Source organism: Leucopleurus acutus, assembly GCF_964270905.1.
Source record: "Leucopleurus acutus genome assembly, chromosome: 1".
Classification (NCBI taxonomy): domain Eukaryota; kingdom Metazoa; phylum Chordata; class Mammalia; order Artiodactyla; family Delphinidae; genus Leucopleurus; species Leucopleurus acutus.
In genome coordinates, this window is record NC_139142.1 from 174,420,103 (window position 1) to 174,441,286 (window position 21,184).

The 21,184-nt window shown below is 45.9% G+C and overlaps 1 protein-coding gene across 2 annotated transcripts in view; it reads right to left on the bottom strand.

The window, feature by feature from the left end:
• Nucleotides 1-497: 497 nt before the first annotated feature.
• The window catches only part of LARP4B (La ribonucleoprotein 4B), an 87,927-nt gene continuing 67,240 nt past the window's right edge, over nucleotides 498-21,184 (bottom strand). For both annotated transcript variants that reach the window (XM_082854426.1, XM_082854425.1), the window contains 11 exons: nucleotides 19,730-19,833; nucleotides 18,260-18,370; nucleotides 17,010-17,063; nucleotides 16,718-16,927; nucleotides 12,749-12,855; nucleotides 11,943-12,194; nucleotides 10,515-10,560; nucleotides 7,716-7,880; nucleotides 5,283-5,401; nucleotides 5,071-5,179; nucleotides 498-3,972 (listed from right to left, as the gene is read on the bottom strand). In XM_082854426.1, the coding sequence (XP_082710552.1) occupies nucleotides 3,700-3,972; nucleotides 5,071-5,179; nucleotides 5,283-5,401; nucleotides 7,716-7,880; nucleotides 10,515-10,560; nucleotides 11,943-12,194; nucleotides 12,749-12,855; nucleotides 16,718-16,927; nucleotides 17,010-17,063; nucleotides 18,260-18,370; nucleotides 19,730-19,833 (1,550 nt within the window). In that variant the 3' untranslated portion in view covers nucleotides 498-3,699. The remainder of the gene's footprint in view (nucleotides 3,973-5,070; nucleotides 5,180-5,282; nucleotides 5,402-7,715; nucleotides 7,881-10,514; nucleotides 10,561-11,942; nucleotides 12,195-12,748; nucleotides 12,856-16,717; nucleotides 16,928-17,009; nucleotides 17,064-18,259; nucleotides 18,371-19,729; nucleotides 19,834-21,184) is intronic.

The following is a 21,184-nucleotide window of genomic DNA, read 5'->3' on the forward strand; positions in this document are numbered from 1 at the left end:
CAGGTCAGTCACCAGCTGGCAGACCAGCCATCACACGTAACACATGCTGGAGGCCCAACCACCGCTGCTGGCGTCACCCTGATTTAGGGTGAAGTCCATCACCGTTTCTGAGGCTCACTTAGGATCTGAACACGATGGCCCCACCTCCACCCCAGGTGACTTTATGGGGATGTCTCCTGAGACGTTGCCATTTAACACGAGAAACAAGAGCCCGACACAGGGATACTTATTTCTGTGGTAAACCTCAAATTTAACAAAATGTGCCCTCACGAACACTGGCTTGAGGGCCAACCCTGGAGGCCCACAACTGAGCTGCTGGGCATGGTGCCCCTGCTGCGACGACTCGGGCTACGATCCGAACATGGGTGGACGGAACCCGCATTTCATTCTCACGACACAGATGGGTTCAAACAAAATACTATTTTTTAAAAAGGTGCATTCTTGAAGAAAATTTTAATTAAAAAAAAATGAAAAGAAAACCCAAACAGTGCCTAAATCTTTATTTTTCATAACCTACATTTTTTCAAATTAGACAGTTTTACACTGAATGACACAAAGGAAACTTAAATTACCAATAGTTTACACATAAGCTTGATTCCAGTCTTAATGAAAAGAAATAGAACAGAAACAAAAGCCCTGGCGAGGCGTCCGCGTCACTGCCCTCCTGCGAGCTGGTGCCGTGGCCGCTCCTTCAGGCCGATTGTCCGCCGCTCCCCGCGGACGCAGATGCAGACACGGGTCGTACCTGCCCCCGAGGCCCGCGAGGCCCCAGACTGGCCTCCACACGGCACCGTGGTGGCCCTGACCACGTGGCAACTTGACAGGTTTCTTGCCACCACTAGTGACAACCAGTGATGCAGTTACAAGAGGGCCTGATCAGAAACATGATGACACGGACTCTTAAAAATCAACGACTCTTCTTGAATTCATGTCTGGTGAAACGGGGCTGGGTTCTCATTCTTATCTCTCCAAATGACAAGTATCATCACACAATTGTCCAAGTTAAAATGCCATTTGTGATGCTCTGTCTCTGACTCTGTACCTTGAGGTACTGCCAGGGGAAAGGAAAGAGTTATATTTTACACGGACGAAGCCAGACACCAGCTGTGCATGGCGGGGCTGCCCGTGGGCTGGCGCCACAGCTTCCCACTGTGCACCCCCTGTGCTTTTCTGTGAGTGGAAAACCTCAGGAATATCAGAAAGGTGGAGGTTGGGGGACATTATATAGCTCTTTGGCATATCGCCCTTGCTTAATTAAAAAAAATGCTATAAAAATCACATCAGAGTGAAGTCTTAACTTGGCTGCGGGAGCATAGGCCTCATGTGCCCGGCCGGCCATGCCACCTGGCTGGGCCCGGCTGCTGTCACGGTCACCTTCATCCCAGCTGCACGCACAGCTCCACCCTGGTCACACAAAGGGCGGACAGCACAGCTGGCCCCCCACACCTGTCTCCAGGGACAGGATCTGCCACTATTAAAAACCAGTGTCTGGGCTGCACAGGGTTTGGGATTCGGGGATGGTGCTGACAGCATCACTCCCTCCTCCAGCAGAGACCGCCATGTCATGGGATCCCGGGGGCTCAGAGCTGGCCTTTCCAGCTCTTTCTACAGTACTCATTAGTTTGGGTGTAAGAGGTCAATTATTTCTGATTTTTTCAGTCAGCAATTTCAAAACTACAAAGAAATTAATTCCCCTGTTCCTTTTAACAGGCATTTGCAAATAGGAGCGCTGTGTGGGTGTCTAGGTATTTGAATAAAGACGCTGCTCTGAAGGAGATGGGCTTGTTTTCCTCTGGCAGGCAGATCATGCCTATTAGCTATCTGTAATTTTAAGTAGATTATTTTTTACTTTCACTTGAAGACCCTGCCAGTTTCCACTTTCCAGATTATACCTCAAAAACCCTTTCAACATTAGCTGTGATTAGTACATACTTACATATGTTTAAGAAGAGCATGAAAATATTCGAACGTTTTAGTAAAACTTTCCATCTCCCTTTCACAGCAGCAAAGAGGCAGAATCAGTTCAGCACACCAGTATAAGAGAAAAAGAAAAAACCTCAACAAATTAAAATAATATTCAAACCACAACACTGAGTTTATCTACATCCAGGTCAATAGCAACATTTATAATATATCAATTTTTATCAGCTTTTTCTCTTTAGGGTACCTTTTTAATATGTTCTGATTATTTACAACTGTACAAGCAAAGCACACACGCCCAAGTGCACATATTTAATACAGTATCGACTATTTGCATTTACAGGATTTTTCAACAGTCTGAAAAAAGATCAACTGTGTAAGATCTTCCAGGTAAATTACAAACATGACTGCTCGCTCTTCCTACAGTGCTTACCCAGTAACACCGTGACAGCAGACCCCACTCACGCCAACACAGGCCGGTCTCAGGAACTCTAAGCTGTCATATACAAAAGTTAAGGCAAAGTCATTTTCAAGTTTAAATAAAATTCAAGTCTTTAAATATTGGATGGAAATAATCTCTTTTTTAAAAAGAAAAAACCTTAGTCTTGTTAAATAACATTTTGTGGAATAAACTGTATGGTTACATTTAGCAGGAAATATTCTTATTTTAATGTCTGCTGCTTAGAATACTTAAAGAAAAAATTTAGGCATTTTAAAACAAAATAATTTATGTTTATTATCAACTGCTAGCTTTAGTGCATGCGTGTTCTTGGAGAGCAGCACTTAGAGAAGGGATCACAGACCCTGTCTTGGAGGTAAAGAGAGAGGAACTTGGATCCTCCAACACCAGAGGGCACCACAAACACCTTCTCCCACGATCTGTGTGCCGTGTGCAGAGGTTCGGAAAGGCACCCCGGGAGGGGTAAGGTGGGGCAGACTGGGGCAGACGAGGGAGCCGGGCTCCATGTCCTCCCCACCTGCTCTCGGGAGCAAAACATCAGGGTACAATTTCGTGGTAACATGACAGTGGGCAACAAAGTTTATGTTCCATTTAAGTTCTATTCACAATGTGCTTTGAGTTTATCTTACATAACAGCCACTTGAGACTGGAGTGAGGAGCTGGTTACTTGCTGGCAGGACATCAGGACTTTCGGTGCTCTGCAGGGTTACTCTGCCCAGTGGACCAAAAATGGGCTCTACTTAAAAAATGCTAGAACCACTTGTTAGGCTTCTGAATGAAAGGACAACTCCCAGGCCAGCGTGTGGCGCCATTGGACCCCGTCCCTTCCCCAGGATACACTCACAGCATCGCCTCATGCCCTCAATTCCACGGTCCTCAGCCTCACCCGGCAGTCTGGACATCTCAGAGATACACACTTGCTAACCAGTTATTTTAAAAAATGAAGTAGCATAGTTCCGCTTAATTTAGAAAAACTCACTATATATATATATAGCTTGCATTCATAGCCACATGGAGGCTTAATAAAAAATATCAATTTGTTAGGATAAATGCATTTTCTATCCTGAAAAAAATCAGACTTATGCATCACCTCCAGTTAAGCACCAACCTAAAATAAGGTTTATATTAATTAAATCCTGAAAAATAGATTTTTTTCAAGAGGGGGGAAATCCGACTCATAGAAGAAAAATAACTTGCAGGCACCTTGTAGGCCTCATCTACACTGCAAGCTCCTAACCAGCGGCTCACTCACATCCCGAGCAGGACAGTGCTTAGTTGTGGCGACCTCAGCTCCTTGAAGCCCTCCCAGACCTCGGTGCTCACTGAGGGGACCTGGGTGGGGGGCTCTGTTCTCTGTGCAGACGCCGCCCCGAGGCTGGGGGAGAGGGCCGGCGGCCTGGCGGTCTCCTCTGGTCTTTGGGTGGTCCTGGGCTGGACTTGGGGGCAGAGGGCTCTCTCTCGGCGAGCTTCTTTTCTTCCTTCCCACAACCAACAGTGTTTGGCTTTTGTTCTTTCTGGGGCTGCAACGGGGAAGATGGTGGCTCTCTATTCGTCCTCTGACAAATCTCTGCGTAGCTGGGTTTTCGCAATTCCTGGGAAACAGACACAGCTCTGGGATTATATGACAACATGCGAAAATAAGGTTCACTTGAGGTAGACGTAAAAAAAGGTTTCAACTGTAACCACATTCAAAATTATTTTAAATAAAGAATTCCTACATTTTAACAACTGAGGTTCCCCTGCAGCACAACTTTCCCTCCAAGATACTCTAGAAATATATTGTAAAAATGGTTAAAACTAGAAAAGGCATGGAGATGAAAAGTGCCGACTGAACTCTTTCCAGCCTCTGGCCTGTAATCACTTCTGAGCCACATAGGAGCCTGAAAGGCGGCAGACAGCAGACACCCTAGAAAAACACAGAAGCAGCATCTGCTCTCCCTGCCAGACAATCTGCCTCGGCACAGAGCAGGTCTCCTGGACCCAGGAAGAGGTCCGGCTGTCACTTATGGGTGACCTTCAACAGCTGCCTCTGCAAAGCATTTGTACACACTGCAAACTACAGAGGGCTGGAGGTGTGGTTGCAGGAAAGTCAGAGGTAACAACAACAAAAAAGTAGGGTTTTCAGGTAAGTGGAAGCATGAAGGCTAAATGACAGATGAGAACATTTAGAAGTCTGTCACCTCCATCAACCATTTGTAACTTAAAAATAATTAAAAAAAATAATTTTAACCTATAAAAAAGTTTTCTTTAAAGATTCAACCTAGCAGACAATAAAGGGTTTAACTCCCAAATCTAAACGATAAAGGCCCACCCAAGATCAAACTAGGGACAACACAAATCAGAATTTAAAAAGCTGGACTGAGCACCCAGGGGAGGAGAGAGGAAGAGGAGCTGGCGGTAGGCCTGTGTGGACCCGGGCGGGGTGGGAGGTGGGCGTCCCTCTGATCCGCCCTTGGACCACCCTAAGTCCTAGGGGCATAGGAACTGGAAGCTGTGGCTCCTCGGGCGACAGCCTCACTCTACTGACCCTGAACAAGATGACCCACGGCTGCAGGGACAGAGAACAGCCAGATCGGTTAGTTACAATCATTAGCAAATGCCCAGGGTACCCTGCACAGAAAGCGAGCTCAGTGTGCACATAGGCGGCCACCGCTCCAGGGAGCCCCTCCACATCCTTGCCCCCGACATACCGAGACGGCGCCGTCCACCTGCACCGATTTACTTGCAGTCGTGCTCAGGGTGGGAGGAGGTCTGTCCACACTCGGGGTTTCCTTCTGCTTCTCCACCACCTTGGGATCCCTGGAAAGACGCCACCAGGCAGACACGTGAACATCCGGGCCCCACGGGCAGCCCCACAGGGAGCACAGCACGGGGCACGGGCATCAGGTGCAGGTGGACTTACTCGGGCGGGTGGGCAGGGGAGGGGGCACGCTCGCAGGCTGTGGACACGGCACAGGGCACTGAGGGCTCTCGGGGGGGCACCGCGGGGAGAGTGTTCATGCTTGCGTCTGCGTTCAGGCTCTGAAACCATCAAAAACAGTTTATCACTGCATAGAGGCACGTCCGTCAGATCTTTCTCAATGATCTTAAACACACAACAATGGTACCGGCTTCGCCGTCCTCCCGGGAGCACGGGTGGGCCAGCCCGGAGTACAACTGGACACACTGTGGCCAGGAAGCAGCCCCCGGTCTCCCCTTCCTCTTGGCAGACGTCTCACCGATCTGAGGCCTCCCTCTGTGCATGAGCACGATTGCCTGCAAGCCTGCTTTCCCACCTGAACAGGTACTGAAACCTCCACCCATCTGACACCCCAGTGCCCAGCACCGCCTGGCACGTGATCTGTGAATGTAGAGTCCCCAGCACAATCCAGTACGGCTCACCCGTTTTTACAGGGAAAACCAACAAGGTTACAGCTCCATCCCAATAAACCTGAGTGCCTTGAGGGGTGCAGGTGCTGACATCAGTTCCCACCTGAAAGCAGTGTGTTAACTCTCCTGATTTAACAGGGAACGAAACTGAGGCTTAGTCTGTTTAAGGCAAACACCTGGAGAATGCCAGCCCCATGAGCAGTAACCACTCACACATGTAGCCTTCTGTTAATTAACAAAAAAAAAAGGCAGCAGAGCAAATAAAGAACTGGAAGGGAGACTAACTGCAAACAAGCGTTTTCTCAAAATCTCACTTTTCAAAGCAGATAAAAAGTTCAAAAGTGAGAGGTTCTGGAGGGAGTGAGATGGAGGGAATAGCACTGCCCCCCACCATGGGGCGAGGGTGGTGGTGATGGAGAACATGGGGCCCCTGAGAACCACCACCTCTCACGATTTTGTGCTCAAGGCTAGTGGAAACACAGGCATGGAAAACGCCTCCTTCTTGTAAAAGCTCCCTCACGTCCAGAGCACGCCCGAGACCGCCCCCCTCCCGTCGGAGGCCTCCCAGGGCCCTGCAGAGCCGCCGAGCACTTCACCAAGAAGCAGGGACACAGTCTCTTCCACCTAGAATTGGGCTCAGGCTTCTTAAAAGTAGCAATTCTCGGGCTTCCCTGGTGGCGCAGTGGTTGAGAGTCCGGCTGCCGATGCAGGGGACACGGGTTCGTGCCCCAGTCCGGGAAGCTCCCACATGCCGCGGAGCGCCTGGGCCCGTGTGAGCCATGGTCGCTAAGCCTGCGCGTCCGGAGCCTGTGCTCCTCAACGGGAGAGGCCACAACGGTGAGAGGCCCGCATACCGCAAAAAAAAAAAAAAAAAAGGAGCAATTCTCTCTTCAAAATAAATTTTACACAAACTCACAATGTAAAAACAGTAAAAATTAAAAAAAAAACCAACAACAAAATACTGTTTTTGAAATGGGGTGGAGGCCTGCTTGTTCTCTTCCCCTGCCCATCCCCAAGGGGAGTAAGGTCAGGGTGAAGCCAGGACTCAGGGTCTCTAACATCATTCCATGGGGCACTGATAACTCAGAATTTAAGACTGACAATAACGCACAAGACATGTCACATTTAATAAGTGCTTCTCTCTCCAAAATACAGGGTCTTGGAATCCTCTCAACCTTGAAGGCTAAAAATGGGAGCAGTAACCACACACTAGTATGAAGACAACTAAAGACCTGGCTTTATAAATCCCACCATGACCCCGCCTGGTACTGAGAGGCGACCCCACCCCTGTGGGGGCTCTGCAGGTGTAGACGGTCTGGACACGGTCTGCAGGGCAGTGCCTTCCCCAACCCAGAGGCCAGGGGTTCTGACTCCTTAGGTCTTCGGGCAGTACAGCGTGCTGGTGGGTGGGTTCCCACTGGAGAAAGACATGGTGGGTGGCTGTGGTGGAGCGCCAGGCTGAGAACTCAGCAGGCGCTGGATGAGGCATTCTGGCCACCTCTGCCCTGGTCTGCTTGTCGACTGCAGCAGGGCCACGGGGAGCCCCCGGGCTCTTGCAGCACTTGCTGATTCCCGGGATGTAATCACTGCAGAGGCATGAATACCACAGAGCTCGCCGACAGCCACCCGTATTACAGTAAAGTTGCCCTGGGCTTCTGGTTATTCATGTACATTATTAAAAACGTGTTACTTCTGGTATAATTCAGATTTTTCTTTTTTATTCTGCTGACTTGTAAAATAAAAGCAGATCGTGAATAGCAAGAATAAAAATGCAACCTGAGTTTCTGGGTGAGTGAGTGTCTGTACAGTACACCAGTGCAGGGCTCCACCTCTGACCCTACCGCTCAAAACCTATGTGGCCTCTGCAATCACTTATCCTCATAAACCTCTTCCGCATGTGAAAAAAGCACACATGTAAAGAGCGGGACGCCAGCGGTGAGTGAGCATCAGGCTTGGGACAGCTTACCCTTTCTTTGGACGATCCTGTGAGCAAGCCAGACAGCCTGTTCTCAAACAAGTCCTCCGTCTTCAAATGCCCCGCCGCCCCAGGCAGTGGGGGGAAGCTGGAGAGGCCTAATTCAAAGCTCGGGGAGGGCGGCCTGGGCGGTGTTGGAGACTGAGTCTGACTCCTCTGAAAGAGAAGAACACCGTGGAGTCGCCCTGGGGCGGCTGGGTAGGAGGGGCTCAGAAATACCGCAGGTGAGCGATGCAAACACTCGCTCCCTAGTCTTCGAAGGTCCACACCTGTCTGGAGAAACGGATGGCCAATCCAACCCCGCCGACTTGGTTACCTATCAAAGGTCATCTGTCAGGCAACTTCGACCATGAGAGCAGAGCTGAAAAGACGAAACCTCAGGGCTGCTCCCGGCCACGGTCAAACACGCCGGTAAGAGCTGTGTGTGTACGACACCCAGACCCCCGGCAGCCGACAGAGACCAGTGGGGCACAGCAAAGTGACAGATGCACAAGAGCCTAAGTCTCGACATTAAACTTATTCACCTCCAGACAAGTTTTGTGTTATCGCAGCAGAGTCTGTGATCTAAGTCATAAAAGAGAAAGTAAAAGAAAACAAAAGCCACTCTCTCAACTCTGTACAACTTACGTAAAAAATTTCACAAAGATTTCCATTAAAAAAAGTTTAACAAAAAAGGGAGGGAGCTTCAGTTATCTGAAAATTAACTTACTGAAACTCCTTATATTTTTAAAAGGGAGGGGGCTTCAGTTACCTGAAAATTAACTTACTAAAACACCTTATATTTTTAGATCAGTATGTAAAAGCATGGTATTTAATATGAGACTGTTATCACATTCCCTGACTTCAAGAAAGTAAGTGAACTCAGCAAAATAATACCCAAGTAAAACTTATAAGCCAAAGAGAAAGGCAGGAGTCTCAGAAGAAAGGCAGTGATATACTTTTATTGAAACACTCTTAGTCAACCTGCTAGGTAGGAGTCATTCTGTAACATCCAGTTCCTTGGCTGAAACAGACAAGGAACAGAACGGGGAAATGAGTTTGTATTAGGTAGAACACAGGCATTTTTAGTTGAATGGTGGGCTACTTGGACTGGAAGCAATGCTCTCGTGGGGCTCACTTAACTTGAAAGGCCAAGATTTCCCAGAAACTTACACCAACTGGAAGATTATCCCTACAGAAGTAAAATCTACAGAAGATCTGTTACAGCTCAAGTGAGAGCAGGTTAAGGATGAAATCGGATCCACGCTGAGCACAGCCCACCTCTCCTTTGGGCCTCCTGCTCCATGTCTTCTCCTTGGCGTAGGTGTCTGAGGGCTGCCTACCTTGCTCGCGTGTGTGCCCTCTGAACCAGGCTGCACGGGTAACCGTGTGGCTACAGCGTGCCCTGTAGTTCAGCATGCTCTAGGTTATGCTCATCTCAAAGCAATTTTTAGAGGCTTTATTTTAAACATCTGCATGTTTCTGAGGTGAACCCAGCTTTTCAGAAGATGAGCGTTTCTAGGAAGAAAGACCTGACAAAAAATTGACTAAGTATCAACTTTCAGGAAGAAAAGAGGCAATGTTCAACGTTTTTAGGGTCTGAATGGCTTAAGGCAAGGCATGAATGTCAACCCCTGGTCCCGAGAGCGTGGCCAGGCCACCTGCTCACACATCTGCAACCTGCCCCCAAGCTTCTCAGGTGTTCAGAACACCCAGTGCAGCAATGGGCTCACTGTCGAGTACACACACCTGAGCCACATGTGTGGGCATCTGAGTGGTTCCAGGTATGAACACGCAGATCAGGAACACAAAACAGAATGAAATGGAAATGGCAATAGAAAAACATTTCACCTTTGCAGGTAATGCAGTGACCAGGGGCAATGATTCCTGCAGGGTAACTAGTACCTGAAGAGATAGTCAGATGCCTGTCTTGTTAGTCCAAATGTAACAGGAATTCATGCATTCCAACTGGAACCAACCGATATAAACTGCCTTACCACAGGGTCACCAAAAACTAGACTGAACTGACCAACATGGTAAAATTAGGGTGTTCATTTACTACCAATTTGCACTTTCTAAGTTCTAGGCAAATACAGTAATGAGAATGTACACACTCAATGGCTTGGGGTCCAGACCAAGAACTGTCTCAAGGCCTTTTCCAGGCCCTGAATGTGGAGCTCTACGAGAGCCCACGTCTACATGCACACCGCCCACGCTCTCCCCTCATCAGAGCCCTGCAGAGCACCACCCAGAGGGGGAGCTGGTCAATCACCCTAAGCAGACACAACCATGTCTCCTGTACTTACCACTCACATAAACCCATCACTTATTTTGGGTTTGTCCTGACCGTAAGTTACATGCAGCAAAAATCAACAATGCTTTCTACACAGTGAATACAGAGTAAAATATTTTGAATGAAAAATACTGATGAGCTATTCCTACGTGAGAGAAGTTTATTCTGCTTGCCCAAACTCGTGATTCCGGTGATTTCAAAGTACACTACCTGGTCACCCACACAGAAAGCACTCATCTGGACAAGTGTAAACAGACCACATGTGTGCATGATGCACTCCTGGGTGCACCTATGTGCCGCATAGGACACGCAGGTGCCAGCAGTTCCTCAGGAAACCAGCCACCACCACCTCCTCTTTAGAGCATCAAAAAAAGGTCTATTATCACCTAGCGGACACCACATTACGAGAAAATCTCTTTTGAAAAGCTCTTTCTCACATCTTAATTAAATCTCAGGTTTGTTTAGTGTAAGCTAGGTTTAAACATCTTGTGAAAGTGGCACAGGCCTGATGTACTCACTGTGAACTTCTCCTCCCGTTTCTTCCGGTAACCAAAGGAATTTTTCCTAGAGGAGAGGAAAGCAGAAGACTGTTAACTTTTCCCATTTGAAACAATTTCACTGAGCACAGTATGTGCAGACACATTCAGTCTTCATGACTTTGTAATCTTTTATAGATGACTTTTGATTTTAAAATCCCAACCTTAAGAAGTGTAAGCAAAACAAAAAAAAATTTATAGTAAATAAGTAAAATTGAGGTCTAGATAGGTAAAGAAAATATTTATTGAAGGAATTTTCCCATTTAGAATTTTTGTTATGATATGAACATCTGAATATCCATTCAGTTGGAGTGGCAAGATATGTAAAGTGTGACACTGAGCTATAAAGGTGAATTGTTAAAAAATGGTAATGACAATCTATCCAATTTATCATCAAAAGGAAAAGCTCCCAAGTAGCCTAGTCCACTCCTGCACCCCTGGCCCTCACTCCAGTGAACCACATGGGGTTTCTGAGCTCCAAGCACTTCCTCTCCCCATCTGCCAGCCTTCCACTCCACAGTTCCTGAGGCACATTTCCAACATCCAGAGTCTGACCCGCCAGCATTGGCGCCGTTCCCTGCACAGCAGCTTAAACCGCAGCAACAACCCCACCTACTGAGTGGATGTCACGGCAGGCCCAAAGGCACCAAGACACTTCACTGCCCGGATGGGCTTCCGTGGCCTAACAGTTCACACATTAATTCCCATTTATAATTTCATTTTTATTTATTTACCCTTTGTCATTTCAGCTGAACGCAAAGACTCCCTAAGGGCCCGTATTATGTAAGTTGAAAAGGAATTTAGAAATAATCTTGACCAATTCCACCCCTGATGGGCCCAGCAAGGCCTGACTGCAAAGACGGAGCCGCCTGGGGTCCCTCCCGCTCCCACAGCACCGGGATCACACACCCCCCGCCAGAAGGAGCTCCTGGAGGCAGACCACGTCCTCTGTACATAATACTCAGAAAAGTAGTCTTTACTTACAGGTTTCAAAATGGGTTTACAACAGGAAAAGCTTATGGAGGCTGAGCCCACGCTAGATACGCTAGATGTGTGCTGGAGCGCACGTCCTTCCTGACATGCTGCGGGGGGGGGGGCGGGGGGGCGGGGGCGGGCTGTCCGTTCAGCTCTCCACACATAATGACTGTGACCCAAGGCAGCCTGGCCCACCCTCAGTTCCCACTGAAGAGTGTCCTGTTACCACAAAGATGGAACTGGTCAAGTCTCTGCTCTAAAAGTAACACCCCTGAGTAATTATATAAAACCTTGGATGGTTACAGCCTTCCATTTGATTTTCTGTGATGGACTTGAAAATAATGATTATAAAACACATCTGAATTAATGGAATCTGACACTACGAATAGTTTCTAAGTACACAGTACCTGTCCAAATGAAATTGTGAACACTCACCTCCCTCTACCTAAGCCCGGAGAGGACTCGAGGCTGCTCTGTTCCACCCGCCCGGGCCCCGCGTCTCTCTTGGCGTAGACTGGAGGGTTCTGTAGCCGAGCTCGAGGCTGACCCGTCTGCCTCGTTTGTGGGCTCCGCACACCGTTCATCAACCGGTCCGCAGTGAAGTTAAATATCGAAGGACTTTCTAACAGCCCGGGCCCTCTCTCTGCACTGGGAATGGCATGGCGCAGATGAGATTTACTAGGATTCCTGTAAATAAAATGTTTGTATATGCTCAGTTCTAAAATGATCATGGCATTATGAAAAGAGCGTGCTAATGCAGAAACGGCTAAGCTAAAATGTGCTTTCTTTTTAGGAAAAATATTAAAAATGTTACTTAGAATAGTTAGTTCATAATATGTCTGATAATGCAAATCTAAATGCAGTATGGACGTTCTGCTGGGCTGTAGCCCAGGTCTAAATTAAAAGCAGGCGCATGCAGATGCAAGCTGTCCCAGAAGCCTTTGTCTCACGAGTCTACCCTCTACGTAGGCGTTGCAACACGCATTTCAGGGTTTAATGCTCACAGAATGGAATTCCACGCCTTGGGTCGTTTTACTCCTGGTGGACATTACTGGTGGTCAAATCTACCATTAGCCAGCACAGAACAGCCTCTTCACTTAGTGTGACTCACCCAAATGGTGAGAATGACGGAGGTTTAACACATTTGCTTTTGCTTTGCTTTGAAAATATACAATGTGGCAGTGACCTCTTGTTACAAACCCTGGGGAAATAGCAGCCTTTCAACCCCTCACGGGACTTGCCTGCTCCTTGGAGGGTATTGTCTGAGTGAAGTCAGAGGAGATGCTGCAGGTTTGAAGGTTGGAGACGTGAACCCATTTATAAATCCAGTATTTGGAAATGGCGTTACCTAGATTCATTAAAAACAAACAGACTTCAGGCTGGATAACACTGGTCGCTGACGTTCCATGTCATACTTGGAGTGCTCGCCGTGGAGAAGAGCACTGGGTAGGACTACTGCTAATGGCCAAGACTTCTTGATCCAGGCTGGGGCCGAGACCTCACAACAGCCCCACGAGGAAGCCGCCTCACACGTGTGGAGGGAAGCGTCTGCCCCCACCCCGCCTTGCCCGGTGCTGAGCACAGGCTGAGCACGTGATCCCACACTCTCAGCCCGGTGCCCGGACTGACACCCACGATGTGCCGACATCAAGTCAACAACTCTTCATTCCTGATGACTTTAATAAAATCCATCAAAGCTCTCAATCTTGGGGGCATTTAGGGATCTATTTCACAATCACAGCCTTTGAGAATGCCCTTTTAGCCTCACCTGCATGCAAGTCTTGCTGAGTATCACGATATTTTCAGGTCATTAACAATTATGTCCCAAGTCACAATTTATGGCGATATACTTCATAAACATATACTGACATATATGTCAGAAGAAAATTAAACAGGGTCACAGTGCCCTTAAAAGATACAATCCTAAACATAATCGTAAAACATTAAAAAAATTAAGTACAGAATTTTAAATATCAACCAACTACTAAAAAATCTAGTCACAACAAAAATAAGATAGAACTTAGTGTTGAAATAGTTTTTAAAAATCATGAAAAGAGCGATCACTCCTGTTTTCTGGATTCTGAACATGTGGTTTCACACAATTTCTGTATAAACAACATTCCCTGATGGATTGAAAGGCATTTAACTCCTTGGTGCCATCCAGTTCCGACCTTACATTTTCACTAAATTGAGAGATACAAATAGGCCACTCCTTGTTTGGGGAAAAGGAAAAGACAAAAAGCCGGCAATTCCTCTTAACTAGAGCTAACCAAAAGCTGTAATAGGATGATTAAAAACAGCTTAAGACCAAAACAAATCATTCCAAATTTTGAAAAAGAAAATGAAAGCAATAAAAGAGAAATGCTGAGGGAGAAAGATGTAGTTAAAACTGTGTTAGGGGACTTCCCTGGTGGTGCAGTCGTTAAGAATCCACCTGCCAATGCAGGGGACAAAGGTTTGAGCCCTGGTCCAGGAAGATCTCACATGCCACAGAGCAACTAAGCCTGTGTACCACAACTACTGAGTCTGTGCTCCAGAGCCCACAAGCCACAACCACTGAGCCTGCATGGCACAATTACTGAAGCTTGCACGCCTAGAGCCTGTGCTCCGCAACAAGAGAAGCCACCACAATGAGAAGCCTGAGCACTGCAACGAAGAGTAGCTCCCGCTCGCTGCAACTAGAGAAAGCCCGAGCACAGCAACGAAGACCCAATGCAGCCAAAAATTAATAAATAAATAAGTAAATAAATAAATTTATTTAAAAAAAAACCGTGTTAGGGACTTCCCTGGTGGCGCAGTGCTTAAGAATCTGCCTGCCAATGCAGGGGACACGGGTTTGATCCCTGGTCCGGGAAGATCCCACATGCCGCGGAGCAACTAAGCCCGTGAGCCGCAACTACTGAAGCCCATGCACCTAAAGCCTGTGCTCAGTAACAAGAGAAGCCACCACAATGAGAAGCCTGCACACAGCAATGAAGAGTAGCCCCTGCTCGCCACAACTAGGGAAAGCCCACGCGCAGCAACGAAGACCCAACGCAGCCAAAAATAAATTAAAAAGCAACAAGAAAAAACCTCCAAAAAACTGTGTTAAGATCTCCAAAGCTCTTCTGAGGAACTACCATATATTCAGAAATACATCTATCACACCAGAACCAGAGTTTGAAGATTGTAAATCATGATAAGAACAATTGAGACGAATCATTTCATACCTGTAATTTTACATATAAAACCCTGGTATTTAAGTAATTTTGCTCAAGAGTTTAAAAATAAATTGGTTGCTAACGCAGTAATTTAACACAACTTGCTGAGAATTAACAGGCCTCATCTTGTCACTTCTGCTCAAAATGACGCAGTCTGTTTTACAACGGGCCTCACGTGGCCCAGCCAGATCAAAGGAACCAGCTGCACGGCCAGACTACCACCCAGGAAGCGAGGGCCCCCACTTGGGACAGGGACAAATACGATTAAGAGAGATTAGAAAAACAAGCACAGCAGTGAGACTCCTTTGGAGGAATCATTCAACCAAGAATTGACGGATGCTATTCCCCTTGAAGATTTCCTTGCTCACGATACATTAACTGCATGGCTCTCGGTACACTTCCACGGAACGCGGTGAGGATTTCAAAACAGCAGTGTGTTTTCTTACCATAAGGATTCACTCAACAGAGACGGAGCGCTACCTTGTGTGCTCACTGCTCTCGTCCCACGCTGGCCCTGGGCTCCTGAGGGCTGTCCCTCATCCCCATCCATCCTCCCGGCCCTCATGCCTCAGGACACACTCAAGGCCTGGACAGTCTGGCCCTGACAGACCTTACCAACCTCCCCTCCCAGTCACTGCTTCAGCCTCTGCTTTAGCTCAGAAATACTCAGAGATTCACACAACTGTCGCCTGTCCGACATGTGCCTTCCTGGACACGCATCTTGACATTCTGTGCAAAACAGGCACCAGGTACCCAGGTGCACCAATGCTCCCTCCCCCATGCCTGCCCTCTCACCATCAGTGGTCCCGACTATTCCCAGACTTGGCCACAGCCATACCTTCAGGGTTACTCAGTTCCTGCTCTTTGACCACAACTCTCCCCATGGCCCACCCTCCGCAGAGCAGCCCTGATTCTCACATCCCGCTCCATCAGACTCCTGCAATCGCCAGACATGGCCCGCCAATCACGCTAACATCTAGAGCAGCACAGCTGGAGAAAAGTGATGGATCCATTACATATCTATCGAGTCTAACCACAGGCCTTAAACAGGCCAAAATCTGTAAAAATTAATCACTCCAGCCAGCTGTAGGGCTGGTGTGAGAAATAAAGCTTATAAGACAGTACAGGCAGACCTCAGAGATACCATGGGTTCAGTTCCAGCAATAAAGCAAATGTCGCAATAAAGCAAGTCACACAAATTTTTTGGTTTCCCAGTGAGCATGAAAATTATGTTTACTCTATCCTATTGTCTACGTGTACAAAAGTATTATACCTTACAAAAACAATGTACACATCTTAATGAAAAAATACTTTATTGCTAAAAACTGCTAATCATCCTCTGAGCCTTCAGTGAGTCTAAGATCACTGATGACAGATTACCATGACAAATATAATTATAATGAAAAAGTATGAAATACTGTGAGAATTACCAAATGTGACACAGAGGCACAAAGTGAGCCAATGCTGTTGGAAAAATGGCACCAAAAGACTTGCTCAATGCAGGGTTGCCAAAACCTGCAATTTGTAAAAAAAAGAAAACCAAAAAAACGGAGTACCTGCAAAGCACAATAAAACGAGGCCTGTCTATATGTCTTCCACTTGTCCTGGATTGTTAGAAGCCTATTAAACACCCTTTTCTCCTTCAAACCATGTCCCATTGGGTTCCCCTCTGTGCTCAGAAGGACCCCGGCTAGCCTACAACTCGTAATCACATTTTGTGTTTTTCTAGGGATTACACAGCTTAGGAAAGGAAATGCTAGACAGGAGGGGAGGCAAACCAGGCAAAGGATCGGGATCTCATTATTGGAAAGGTTTTTAAAAATTTACACAGTTCCATATTTATCTCTCAATTAAACTGAAAATCCACCAGAGAACTTGAAGGCCTGTTTTACTATGGCAAACGGCATCCGTACTGGTTTCCCCGGTTAGAGGAAGATCTTATTCTCTAAAGCACCCAGTGTCTGCCACAGGGTTGTCTGCCATAGAAGCTCCAGTGAAGCCAGGACTCACCAAGGGCGGATCAAGATAGCTATGTGTCGCTGACCATGTCTGGGGGGCGATCAGGCTGTAGAGAGGAAACTGCTGCTGGGGGCTGTAGACTGGAGGTAAGTAAAACGATGCGGTGTAGCGCTGCTGTGTGTAGAGGCTCATGTCCAGAGGTCTAAAGCCATTCTTTGGCAAAAATGTGTTTATAGCTATTGCCTTCGCTTTTATCCGTGCCTGTTTGAAAACATGTAAGTTTCTCTTAGAACACTTAAGGACACTGGTTTGCAGATAAAGTATAACCAATGATCTTGCTTACCTTAATTGGTTTTCCTTGAAAAGTTTTGACTTCTTCTCGCAGATATTTGTAAGCCTGAAGACAAAATCATTCATAACACCATTGTGTTAATTTTATAAATAAGATGAACCTATAGTTAATTCAGCACCTCAAATAAGCAATTATATAGTTAAAATATGGTGGATAGGACCTAGCACAGTGATTCTTAACCTTTTTGGGTCACAGATTCCTTAAAAGATCCTGATAAGAGCTATGGAGCCCCTATCCAAAATTCTCATTAATGTAATACTGTAAATTGACTATACGTCAATAAAAAAGAAAAAAAGGAAAAAAGTTCTTATGAACAGTATTTGTATACAATTTTGTAAGTGTTAATAGAAACCATAAAAGCATCTCACAGATCATAGGCTAAGAATCCTTACCTGGGAAAACAATGGATACCAAGGTCCTAGTAATAACCCCAATATGAACTTGGAATTACAGTTTAGGAAATGAAAGGATTACGATCGCAATATTCAAAAGTCATTATTTGTGAAGCTCCTGATTCTGCTCCAAATTCTCCTACATAACTCCGAAGGCTCTGACCCATGTGACTCAGCCTCAGGCCATATTCCCCACGCAGGTAAGGGGGGCTTGCACCTGCCCCACAGACCTGCCTTTTCTCACCTCCCATCACCTTGCTCCTCCTAGTCCTTCTTTCCCTTCCATCCAGTTAAAACCCATCTTTCAGATTCTTGTTTCTCTCTTCTGAACCCACAGCAGCCTCAAATGTGTTAACGCCTCACACTCTACTGCCATTCCTTTACGCAGGCTAGAGTTTCCCCTGAATATGATGCTTCCTTCAAGGGCAGGGAGCCGTCTGAGCTCCATGCCTCTCACAGAGCTTCTCAATGCCTTTTCAAGCACCTTGTAATACAAGGCTGCCCAGGGAAAGTTAGAATTAGGTTCAAACTTCCCAAACACTTTTCCAAATATTAAAACCTTTATCTGTACAGAGATAAGAAAAGAACTAGTTTTCCTAGGCTGCTTGTCTTACATGTCCTTAGAAAATAACGTCTATGCTTTTCACATCGCTACAAAACTGTCTACACATACACCTTTTTAGGTTTCTTCAACCTGATTTCCCTGCACCTTATGTTCACACTCAACACCACATGTGATCGTAATCTCCGTGCCCACGTTTAGTCCCACTATGTACTGACTGCTAAGTACTGGTAAACTCTGTCCTTTGTGGCAGAACAGGGTGGGGGGTAAGGGGAGGAAGAGCTTACCTGTTGTGCATCTGCTTCTGTTTCAAATGTAATAAACCAATTATCGTTATAGGCAAATTCACAGTTTATAAATCTCGGTAAGTTATCTCCTTTAAATAGTGCTTCTACTTCCTACAGGAAACAGAGAGGTTAGGAATTAATTCTCAACTATGCCACTGTTTGTCCTCACCAAAGAAACACGGTGCCCACTCTTAAGGACAGATGCCAGAAGACAACCCCAGCACACCGAAGTCCAGGGCCCTCTCTCAAGGTGGCTGAGGAGTTCAGTGTGGCTTCCAGAATTAGGATCCCATTGTCACAGGAAATAAAATTCACAACCCACTGACAGCTTTCCTGATCCCTAAGAGACCCGAAACTAAATTAATAGGAAAATATTTTATTTTACCAGTAGCCAATAACTACACAATTTGGAGGCAGAGAAAGGTAATTTAAGAAATCTAAAAATTAGCTGGCCTTTTGCTTCCAGCCAAGATGGACTACATTTACCCTCCCATATGAAATAATTACAAACAAAAGACAAAATATATGAAATAGCATTTTTCAGACAGTGGACCTCGGGCCATGCAGGACAGCAATCCCTGAGAGGGACAGGTATAGACAGGTCCTCGAGTGCCTGACTCACATATGGGGCTTCCAGGCCATGTGCCAGGAGGGTGGGCACAGGCCCAGCCCAAAGCTGCAGAAATAGCAACCTGAAGTGATGAGAGGTTTCCCCTAGAGCTCTCTGGGATCGGGGAGTATCTCCACCAGCCCGAGGGGAAAACAATCCTAACTCAGGACATCAGGTGGAGCTCTCAGGAAGCACTGCCCCAGGGGGAGGCCAGTCTGCTTCCACCAGTTCCAAGTCACTTAACTGAGCCTCGTAACAGAGCTCAAGAACAGTACAGAAAGGAGTACAAAAACACCCTGTACCCAATAAAATAAAATCCAAAATGCCTGGCATCCATTCAAAATTTGCAAGGCACACAAAGAAATAGAAAAATATGACTTATAATGAAAAAATCAACCAGTCAAATTAAACCCAGAAATGCACCGATACTGGCACGTCGGCTCAAATCAAGCACAGGCCACACTGGTGTTCACTGCACCCTTCTCATCGTGAAAATTTGTTTTGGAAAGTGATTTAACATAAAAATATGTTCTCTGTCTCAACTTGTTGGTTTACTATTCTTATTTTAAAATGAATAAATATTTAAACCTTTTCTCTTTCTAACTTCGAAATACTGAAGTTACCATAAACTCTCACTACTTTTTTCAGCGTGAAATGTGTAATGGAGTCCTGAGACCAAAAAGTTTGAGAACCACTCTTACAAATGAATCACACTGTAACTATCAGAGTGTGTAAAACCTTGGGAAAAAAGTGTTACTGTACGTATTTCTGCTTTAAAATACATCTTCCAAAAACCACAGAAACAAACAAAAAACCCACCCAAAAAAGTCCAGGTTTCCTTCAGAGGAGAAATGACTTACTTCTACAGGGGTGGATTCAGGTATTTCACGTAATATTACTATGCAACGATTCTGATTTGGCCTTACTTTTTCTCCCTTCTCATCCACTTGGACTAAAGGTAAAGCTGTAAAGAGAAGAGAAATGGATGATACACAAATATTAAAACAAAGCAACCATTTGCACTACATCGGGACCTAACGTAGATACTCTAGCGGGACGTGTTAGACTACATCGCCAGACGCGTTAAAGAAAGCCGTATACAACGGGAAAACTATCAAAAGTCTTGATAGCTTTCTGGGATCAGGGAGATCAAAAGGTTTTAGACCAATCTTGCACATTACAATTAGGGGCTCTGGGGAGCCCTGTGGGAGCTGTAACAGAGGTAACGCTATGACATAGGTTCTCCATAGCTCAAACAACTCCAAGTCGGTCACAATGCAGGGCTAGAGACTTTCTCTTTCTACAAGTCCCCAAAACAAGACACTTTCCTGTCTCCTTACGACTTAATTTTGAACTCACAGAAGTTGTCAAGCACCCTTCACTCAGCCTTCCCTAACGATGGATCTTACATGACCACAATCCACCATTGAAACAAGGGTCAACGCTGCCAGCACGGGGACAGGCCCAATTCAGGTTTCACCAGCTTTTGCCTTATCTCCTTTTGTTAGGTTTTGTTTTTTGGTGTCACTCTATGAAATTCTATCACATGCAGACTCAGGTCATAGCACACCAGGATCAAAATCAGGGCTCAGAGCTGTGTACCACCACGAAGACATATATTACCAACATCAGAAATGGAAACATCCCTTAGTACCAAAGCTAACTTTTGGGAAGTAGGATCCATGAGAGAAAAGAAAACTCAAGGCCCATGTGGTTTCTGGAGAATCCTACCAAATGTCAAGAAAAAAAATAACAATTCTGTAGTACAAACTCTTCTGAACTTAAGAAAGTACTTTCCAATTCAACCTATGAAGCCAGCAGTTCTTTGATACCCAAACTAAACAAAGGCATTACAAAACAAGAAAACTATAGACCAATATCTCCCATGAACAATAAAAATTCTTACCAAATTTTGCCAAATTGAATCTAACAATATATAAAGATGGGAATACAAAATGAATGACAAGTGGATTTTTCTCAGTAATGCAAGGTTGGTTTACCAAAAGAAATAAGCAATATAATTCACCATATTAATGGACTAAAAAACAAACAAAAAAAACCCACACAACTATCTCATAGATGCAGAAGCATTTGACAAAATCCAACATTCATTCCTGATAAAAATTCTCAGATAACTAGGAATAGAAGGGAAACCTCCTCACCTACAAAAAAAACCAACGTGTAGCATCTTTCTTACTAGAAGATGGGCCAAGGCAAGGATGCTGACTGGCCCCACTTCTATTCAACACAGCACTGGAGGCTTGAGCCAGGGCAATAACACAAGAAATAGAAATTACATACACCCAGACTGGGTG